At 43.4% G+C, this 10,381-nt stretch overlaps 1 protein-coding gene across 1 annotated transcript; it reads left to right on the top strand.

The window, feature by feature from the left end:
• Positions 1-2,796: 2,796 nt before the first annotated feature.
• Positions 2,797-9,734, top strand: LOC130498830 (uncharacterized). The gene is made up of 5 exons (XM_056992469.1): positions 2,797-5,748; positions 6,181-6,419; positions 6,513-6,910; positions 7,037-7,568; positions 7,818-9,734. Exons 1-5 carry the CDS (start codon positions 3,385-3,387, stop codon positions 9,700-9,702), a joined length of 5,418 nt encoding a protein of 1,805 aa, XP_056848449.1. The 5' UTR covers positions 2,797-3,384; the 3' UTR covers positions 9,703-9,734.
• The last annotated feature ends 647 nt before the right edge of the window (positions 9,735-10,381 follow it).

Here is a 10,381-nt window from a genome sequence, read left to right as displayed (position 1 = left end):
TAAGTAGAAAATAATAAACGCTGACTCTCTGAGAACATAAGACCTATTCCAAGGTCAGGGAGGAGAAACTTCCTAGCACCATCACATTTATAGGTGAATAATTGTCATAACTATTAGAGTTTTCTCACCAAAAACAAAACTCTAAAGAGAGATAATCAAAAGATTTTCAAAGTGAATCTGGAAGAGCAAACAACTACCAAAATGGTGGTCATCCCATGATGAGGCCTGATTAGAACCCTGCATAAAGATCGAAAAAATTATTTACATCAAAATAAACTGTCAGAAAGAGGTTCATAAGGTGAGAGGGAGGATAAAACAGATCCAGTCTGATAACAACAGGGAGTTTCTCTTTAACAATCCTCAACATTACACTAACCAGATGTTTCTCACGGGTTCCCTTCCTGATCGATCTGCATAATTAACACATTGAACCCATAAATCTGGATTTTTTTTGCTTTTGTTTAGCGTCTTTGGGGAGTTCGAGAGAAGCTAGGCAGCCGTCTGAGATTATAGCGTCAAGTTCGGGGAGTTGAAGAGAAAGGTTGTTTTTTGATTTTTAATGAATGGAAAGTCTTGATGAATCATCCTATTAGGAGGCAGGCGTTACACCGCAAGCATAGAGTCAGATTACGTTAAGGTTTCGATGGGGACTATGGAGAAGAAAAAGTGTGGAATCGCTATCAATAAAATATTCAATCCCGTGTTTTGAAATCGCGGTCAAAATCTAGTTGGTTATAACAAAATATGACAAATAACACTTTTGTGAAAAAAGTTTACACAATTAGAAGCTTTGTAAATTAAAGTCACTTTCTGATAATGTGCAGTTTTTTAAGACTTCATATCCCTCTTCAATAATGTTTAAATTTTTTTTCTAGATACAAACAGTACAAAAATATTAGACAGATTCATACCAATTTTACTTTTGAACTTAGAAATGTCTTACCACATTGAATTTCTCCGGTTATCCGTCAATTCTTTATGGCCATGATTTTGTACCGCCTCTCAATTCCTTCCTCCCATTGTTTAATCATATCAGTTTTATTCAAAACCTGCTTATTTTTCTGAAGAGGAGAGCACCACCAATCAAGGTCGTCTCAATTTCAGTGGGTTTCCAGAACCAAGAATATAAACCTTCTTTCATACCGTGATGTTTTACTATCTCACTTTTACTAATTTCATTTCCTTTGATAGTGAGGTTCAGAAGCCAAATAACCTCGTTCAAGTTCGTCTTTTCTTTTCTCTTCAATCTTTTATTAAGCTCTTTCAGGGTCAAATATTGATTTATAACTTAATTTTGAAACGATCTACAGCTAAATTGTATGTTGGGTGAGGGTATTATGACGAGCATCCATTATATATAGCCAATTGAAATGAAAAATTGGAAAATAAGAGAATGAAATGAATATAAAGCTTCTTTTCTAGTGTTTTAGCTGTTTGTTTAATAAATAATTATCAAATATTTATATTAATGTAAAATAATATTTTTAAGTATGATTAGTTTACACAGGTAGCATAGAGATTAGAGTAAACTTCAAATATTTCAAGAGGCTGTGGAATATTGATTTATGGGGGCAAATTATATAAACTATGGTAGCAAGTGTGATTATATCATTCTCCACATATGTAACATGAAGACCCCCTTTACCTCTTACTTTCTAGGCGAGCTCAGGTGGGATCGCTGCTGCATTTAGCTCAGTTTTCTGGACATTCAGGTATATTCGACTCTCAGATAGTCACCACTAGTCATTGTAGTTCACATTACCATTTTCCTAAACTGTTAAAAGTTGATACCGTATGGATATTGTGCTTGTGAATGAATTATAATGACCACACCAAAGTGAAACAATTTGATTTATTAAGAAGAAGCTGTATTTAATTACAAGTTCTCTTGGTCTGGCCGGTCTATGTATGTTATGCTCAGTAGTAGATGTTGCAGGCATAAATGAACATGGTGGTGCTAATTTATCACATTTTTGAAGTATGATTTGTACTTTATCTATTCAGCACATAGCCATATGGACAACATACGTGCTATTGTTTTAATAGATATTTACCGGTTCATGTGGATAGGTTTTTATGGATGGCTTCTTATGGATTGGCTCATGTGGACATGCAGTGCCGTGCGAAGGTTTAATGAGGCTAGAGGCGGATAAAAAATGGGGCCTGTTATAAAAAAAATTCCTAACGAAAGTATAATAGATAGTTGAAAAATATATAAAAAACTAAAACAATAACTTAAGAAAACTAAGGAATTTTTGACATATGAAAATCAATCTATAAAGTAATCACAATTTTTCATTTTTATTGAGGAATTTTTGACATATGAAACATATTTTCCTTTTGAAATTTGGAAAACTGACAATGAATAAAATATATCCTTTTTAGGATACGTCTACAAGCAATTTAAGGGAATGAACTAAAATTGAACGAGAAAACAGTTAACCAAAACTACTAAGGTACTAAATACTTTTAGAAATCTGGGGCCTCAAAAATACTATAAATTTTGGGGGCCTGTGACAAAAGCCTTTTTGATAACACATAAGGCACGGCTCTGTGGACATGTCATGTGAACTCGTCATTACTCATGATCAAATTTGATGGTTAAAGGTTTGAAAAAGTAGAATTGAATTTACGAGTTGATGTTAAAATAAAAAATTAGAGTTGTAAGGTCGTCGACATCTCCTCTCGTCTTTCTGATCTTTTCGTCTGGCATTGTGGACTGGTGGTTAGGTCAAGCTCGATCGCGGGTCGAGGTTGGAGTTTTGTTGCATGTGAGGTATGTGTTGAGCCCGAATATGGCCCGGTAGCTGATCATTTGATAATGAAGATGATGATGGGCCGCGATGAGCCCATCGCGAGTTCTAAGCCTAAGGAGAGCTGAGTAGAAGCCGGAGGCTAAAAACTAAGGATCCTAACTAAGGAGGTCACGACGAAGAGGAAGCTCACGTCACAACCAGAAGAGGCGCAGGACCCGGTCAAGGGGAAGCTGTTGCGGATTCCACCTCAAGTGGAGAGGATCTCGGAGATCAGTTGCAGATAACCTAAAGGAGTCCAAGGCTATAAAAGAAGAAGGTCGAAGATCAAGAAAAGGATCCGAGCCTACTCATATTTTTACTCAACATTCATTGAAACATTCTTACTTGTAATTCTCTCGTGATCTTTATATTCATCAAAGATCATCTTTTGTAACCATCTCATTTCTATTACATTAATACAAATCAAAGTTCATTCATCAAGTTCTTACGGGATTCAGCCCGCGATAATCTTTCCCTAACCTTTTCTAAACATAAAAACCTGATCTAAAATCTAGGTGTGAGTTTTACCCCTCACAATTGGCGCCGTCTGTGGGGAAGAAACAATCGAATCCCTTACTCTAACTTGAGGATGAATCCTACCGATCAGACAACAACCCCGTCTGACCTTAACCTCCCGATCCAGAGCGATGGCTCACCGAACGACGGAGGCTCTAGCCTCGTAATCACAGAGCCTCAACGTGGCGACCACCGATCTGTGCAACAGCTTCCGGTTGATGCTCGAACGAGCCAAACTACAACCGGAGTTATTAACCCGAGATCATCGGAGAATCCTCAGCAGCAAGCCATTCCGAATCAAACGGAGGCTCAGCTCTCTGAGATCCGCCAAATGATGATACAATTAGTGAACAAAGCTCAGGAAAGTGAGCGCACGATACATCAGTTGACTATACGTCAACAACGATTTGAAGAGATAACCAGATCTCTAAACGCAACAACCCAACCACCGCAACGTCAAGCTCCGGGGGTCATCTTTCATGATCGATTAACCGATCCCTCATTCCCCCGAGCACGTTTAAACTTTTCCCCGGATAGCACTACCCCGGAAGGACACGAATCTGCTTTCCAGACACCTCATACTGGGACAGATCCCGTGTTCAATCCACCTAACGCCAGTGTTATGGGAAGTAACATGGCGACAACTAGTTCCACACCCAGTCAGGTCGCTGACAGGAGTACTCGCTTACCTCCTCCGCCGCCTGATCCTAGGTCCGGAGCAGGAATATCCCTCCCATCTGGGGGCAGAACGTCAGCTTCGGTTTACCAAACTAGAAACTCGATCCCGAATGGGGATGGTTATCAAAGGATAGATTCCGATAACCCAAGAAATGCCGAGCGATTTAGCCCATCAACCGCATGGGAGAATGAGCCAACTCGACCACGTCAGGAACCTACCCGTCGGGTACCTGCGAACGATCCAAACGTCCTTCCGTTTGAAGGACCTGAAGCTATCCGTAGATATATGGAGCGAACTCACGCAGCCCTCCAGAAATTGGGAGCTCAAGTCCATAAAGCTACGAGTTCAGCTCCCGAAATCGATAGCTTACTCGAGGAAACCCGTGGAACTCCATTCACAGACAGAATTGCCAGCTATCACATAAGAGATACCCGAAAAATACGAATTCCTGAGTATGATGGGACCTCCGACCCGAAAGCCTATCTGAGAGCTTTCCGATTGGCAATTGTTAAAGCCCATTTCACACAAGAAGAATGTGAAGCAGGTTACTGTAGGACATTCGCCGAAAATTTGGTCGGGACAGCCCTCGAGTGGTTCTCCGGTCTTGAGCCAGCCTCAATAGACAATTTTGATCAATTAACCAACGCCTTCATGAAGCAATACTCAACCCATATCCGGAAGCAAGCCTCTGAGGCCGACCTTTGGAAGGTCAGTCAAGGAATGGGAGACTCACTACGAGTCTACATTGAGAAATTCAGGGCAATAAGAACCAAGCTCTCGAATCCTAACGACCTAATCGCCATCGAGGCCCTTAGGAGAGGTCTGATCTATAAATCGAAATTCTGGTCGGAACTAACACTCAATGCTCCCCCAACTATCGATGACGCTCTTCATAGAGCCACCAAATATATTACTTTGGAGGAGGAGACAGCTGCACTGGATAAGCTCCACAAGAAACCTCAGAATCATCCGAAAGGTGACTCCTCTGAGACTAGGGGACCTCATAAGAGGGGTAACCCTCGAAATAGTCAGACTCAGGGAGAACATTCCTACGCAATCGAGGAAGACAAGGAAGAGAAACCTGTTGCAGCAGCAAACAAAACTCCCTGGTCAAAAGGCTTCGATAAAGGCAAACGTTGCTCTTATCACGATCGTGAAGGACACTCAACCGAAGAGTGTTGGGACCTCCAACGCCAGCTGGCAGCTAAATTCGCAGCTGGAGAAATAAAGGGCGTGGACCTTAAAAAGCCACCACCTTATCAGAAAAGAGGTTCCAGGGACACTTCCCCTAAACGTGAGAGGTCACCTGAGAAGGAGACCGATTCGCCACCTCCAGCTCCCAAGAAAAGAGTCGAAATAATTCTCGGGAAATTCCCCCAAGGAAAAAGTTTACAAGTCGAAGCTCTCTTGAGCAAACCGTCCCCTCAATCGAGCCCCGACTCGCGGGTGGACTGTATCCTTGGAGGATCAGACATATGTCAAGACTCCGTCAATTCCATTAAGAATCACGTGCGGAAGGCTGTATCTAATACTGGACCTAAGCCTCCTAACCCTGAATCCAATACTAAGATTTCTTTCTGGGAAAGCGAGACCTCAAACCTTGACAGACCTCACGATGATGCGTTGATCGTCACCTTGAACATCGCAGGATACGAGGTTCCTAAGCTCATGATAGACACAGGAAGCTCTGTCGACCTCATTTTCTATAATACCCTAAAAGGGATGGAAATAGACGACTACGAAATTATTGGCCAAAAAGCTAACCTCGTAGGCTTCTCCGGAGAAACAGCTACCTCATTGGGAACTATCAAGCTCCCAGTCATAGCTGGCGGAATAATGAAAATGACCAACTTAGTAGTCATCGATAGACCTTCCCCGTTCCACGCGATTTTGGGAAGACCTTGGATCCACAAAATGAAGGCAGTAGCCTCAACGTACCATCAGTGCGTAAAATTCCCAACACCCGAAGGGATAGCTACCGTACATGGTAGCCAGAAGATATCCAGGATCTGCTATTTGGGAGGATTCGAAATCCTCAAAAAGTCCCCCCAATAGCAATTACAGATCCAGGAGGGTCGCGAAATGCAACAAAATATTCGAGGTCCCCCCAGGAACCTAACCGAAAAAGTTTGCATCGACGACTCAGATCCTGAAAGACAGGTGAGCATCGGGTCCGAGCTACTTCCTGAGACAAAAAAGGAGCTCATTGATTTCCTGAAAAGCAATGTCAAAACCTTTGCATGGTCCACCAGTGACATGAAAGGAATAGATCCGAGTGTCACCACCCATAAGCTAAAAGTTGACCCTACTTTCAAACCAATCAAACAGAAGCGTCGTAAGCTAGGCCTCGAAAAGGCTCAAGCTGTTAACGACGAAATCGACCGACTTACGAAAGCTGGGTCCATTCGAGAGGTACATTACCCCGACTGGTTGGCTAACCCAGTAGTGGTAAAGAAGAAAAACGGGAAGTGGAGAATCTGTGTAGACTTCACAGACCTAAACAAAGCTTGTCCTAAAGACAGCTTCCCGTTACCTCACATCGACCGCCTGGTTGAAGCAACAGCTGGCCATCGACTCCTATCCTTCATGGATGCCTTCTCAGGATACAATCAAATCATGATGGATCCTGAGGACCAGGAGAAAACTGCATTCATAACCGAACGAGGAACCTATTGTTATAAGGTTATGCCATTCGGATTAAAGAATGCAGGAGCTACCTATCAGAGACTAGTAAATAAGATGTTTGCTGGACAACTCGGAAAAACCATGGAGGTCTATATCGACGACATGCTAGTCAAATCCTCAGCTGGAGAAGATCATATCTCCCACTTAAGGGAATGTTTCGATATCCTGAATAAGTACGATATGAAGCTCAATCCCACTAAATGTACTTTCGGGGTACCCTCAGGCGAGTTCCTAGGCTATCTCGTAACCGAAAGAGGCATTGAAGCCAACCCGCAGCAGATAGCAACCTTCCTAGAAATGCCGTCACCTAAGACGACCAGTGAGGTACAGAGATTGACTGGACGAATCGCGGCACTGAATCGATTCATATCCAAGTCCACCGATAAATGCCTCCCATTTTACAAGCTTCTAAGAAATAATAAGAAGTTCTTATGGGACGAGAAATGTGAGGAAGCCTTCAAGCAATTGAAAGCTTACCTCTCCGAACCTCCGATCCTATCTAAACCAGTAATAGGAGAGCCATTGTACTTATATCTCGCTGTGTCAACTGCTGCAGTCAGCGGCGTTCTAGTACGAGAAGAACAAAACGAACAAAGACCTGTCTATTACACCAGTAAAAGTTTGATAGATGCCGAAACCAGGTACCCTGCGATGGAAAAACTAGCTCTAGCAGTCGTAACAGCTGCCAGAAAATTGCGACCTTACTTCCAATCGCATTCGATCGTTGTAATGACCTCACAACCATTACGAATGATCTTGCACAGCCCCAGCCAGTCAGGGCGATTGGCTAAATGGGCCATAGAGCTCAGCGAATATGATATTGAGTATAGACCTCGAGCAGCAGCGAAAGCCCAGGTCCTTGCTGACTTTATCATTGAGCTAACATCCGAACAGTTAGACTCCGAAATGGAATCTCCTAAGTGGAGCCTTTATGTCGACGGAGCCTCATCAAAACAGGGCTCCGGTATCGGCCTAAGGTTAACTTCTTCAGCAGGAGAAACCATCGAGCAGTCATATAGGCTCGGATTCAACGCCTCAAACAACGAAGCTGAATATGAAGCACTAATCGCAGGGTTGAAGCTCGCCCTAAGCCATGGAATCCGAGAGCTAAACGCTTATAGTGATTCACAGCTAGTAGCTAGCCAGTTTCACGGAGAATATGAAACAAGGGACGAAAGAATGGGGGCATATCTCGAAGTCGTCCAGAACCTCACTAGGCAGTTCGACAAATTCGAGCTAACGAGAATCCCACGAGGAGAGAACTCCTCAGCAGATGCGTTGGCTGCTTTAGCTTCCACGTCAGACCCTCTCGTAAAACGAATCATACCCGTAGAAGGAATCGAGAAACCAAGCATCGACATAGCTACTAAAGCTGAGAAAGAGAGCAAGTTAACAGCGCAACTCGAAGGTACCTGCCCTGAAACGGTAGCTACCCAGGTTTTCACAACATTTTGGTTTCCAAAAACCAGAATATGCAGCCCAAAAAAGCATACCTCCGGGAACACGATCCAAATCACGGAAGATATTCCTCGACACTCAGACTCCTTAGAGCCTGCTCTCGAGAATACCCCCGGGGGCACCAACTCAGACCCAATCATCTGCAGAGTTAAGACCAGAAGCCGTACAGCTCTCAAAAATTCATCTGGAGGTATTCCTCGGAATTCAGACTCCCTGGAGCCCAATCCTACCAATACCTCCGGGGGCACCACGACACCAGGTCCCGAACAGGAACCTCCCTCGTCTCTCCATAACAAAGTCGTAGGAAGGGAGGATTGGAGAATTCCAATCACGCAATACATCCTGGAGGGAAAGACTCCACCCAATAAATGGGAGGCTCGAAAGCTCAAAGCATTAAGCGCAAGATATTGCGTAACCGAATCTGTCCTCCTCAAACGAAGCATTTCCGGACCTTACCTAAAATGCGTCCATGGCTCCGTTGCTATGAGACTCATGAAGGAAATGCACGACGGTTCCTGCGGGAACCACTCTGGAGGAAGAGCTCTAGCCATCAGAATCAAAAGACAAGGATATTTCTGGCCTACCATTATTGCAGATTGCGAGGCCTATTCCTCCTCATGCGACAAATGCCAGAGGCATGCACCGATTATACACCAACCTGCGGAAAAGCTGTCTAACATATCTGCCCCTTATCCGTTTATGAGATGGTCCATGGATATCGTGGGACCACTAGTACCATCAGGAAGTGGAAAGAAGAAGCTACGCTACCTCCTAGTCTTAACGGACTACTTCACAAAATGGATAGAGGCTGAAGCTTTCCAGCAGGTAACCAGGGTCGAGGTCGAGCAATTTGTATGGAAAGATATCGTGTGTAGACACGGCGTCCCATACGAAATCGTAACTGACAATGGAGGACAATTCATATCCCACGATTTCAAAATATTTTGTGACAAGTGGAATATCCGCCTGACCTTCTCATCACCTCGCCGACCTCAAGGTAACGGACAGGCGGAGGCTGCTAATAAATCAGTATTAGCAAACCTCAAGAAACGCCTCGGAACCCAGAAGGAATTCTGGTCAGAGAAGTTACTTGAAGTACTTTGGGCATGTCGGACCACCCCACGAAAAGCTACAGAAGAAACTCCTTTCTCCTTAGCATATGGGATGGAAGCTGTCGTTCCAGCTGAAACCATTGCTGGTAGCCTCCGCCGGAAACTCTGTACATCCAATCCCGCAGCTAATGATCAGCTCCTAACTGACAGCCTCGATCTAATCGAGGAAAGACGGGACCGAGCTTTGATTCGCATTCAGAACTATCAGCAAGCAATGGCACGACAGTACAATTCCAAAGTCAGGCTCCGACAGTTCGCTGTTGGTGACCTAGTACTTAGGAAAGTTTTCGAAGGAACCAAAGAACCAAATGCTGGGAAGTTAGGAACCAACTGGGAAGGTCCCTACCAGATCATCCACGTGGTACGACCTGGCGTCTACAAACTCCGAAAGGTGCGAACTGGGGTACCTGAAATCAGATCGTGGAATGCCACGAATCTTAAGAGATATTATCATTAGGTACCTAAAACTCCTGAACTACGTTAGGCTTGATCCCTTGACTGGGTACGTAGGCAACTCCGTCATGAGTGCAGCCCCAACCTCATTTCAACACTTCGTTCACCACAATCAAAGGGGGCATATGTCTGATTAAAAACACATAGTCCGCGCAGCAAACGTATGGTACAAGCAAATTGTATGATTACTATGATACCATGTATCTAATTATCAATAAAGAAATTATCCTCGTTATCTCAATTCTTTAACAAAACAAGTCCCTGCAAACCTGAACCTAAGGTCTTAAAATCCTTAACAATCCTAAAGGTCTTAAAATCCTTCAAAGCAATGTCAGGTCTCGACGAACCTGAACCTAAGGTCTTAAAATCCTTCAGACAATATCAGGTCTCGACGAACCTGGACCTAAGGTCTTAAAATCCTTACCAAATCTCCAAGGTCTTAAAATCCTCATCAAATCACAAAGGTCTTAAAATCCTAAGCAAGTCTCAACGGGTCTTGAAATCCCACAAACAAGTTCAGGTTCCCAAGAACCCCCACCTAAGGTGTTCAGATTAAACTTAGGTCCATAAAAATCCTAAGCTAGTCTCGATACTCCAAGAATTCCCCTTAAGGAACTAAAAACGACCAAAGTCTTTCAGACTTATCACAAGATTCGATTATAATCAAGTTGTCATATTTCACG

This window comes from Raphanus sativus, chromosome 8, assembly GCF_000801105.2.
Source record: "Raphanus sativus cultivar WK10039 chromosome 8, ASM80110v3, whole genome shotgun sequence".
NCBI classification, from domain to species: Eukaryota; Viridiplantae; Streptophyta; class Magnoliopsida; order Brassicales; family Brassicaceae; genus Raphanus; species Raphanus sativus.
Note: the sequence above shows the minus strand (reverse complement) of the source record. Positions and strands in the feature narration are given on the sequence as shown.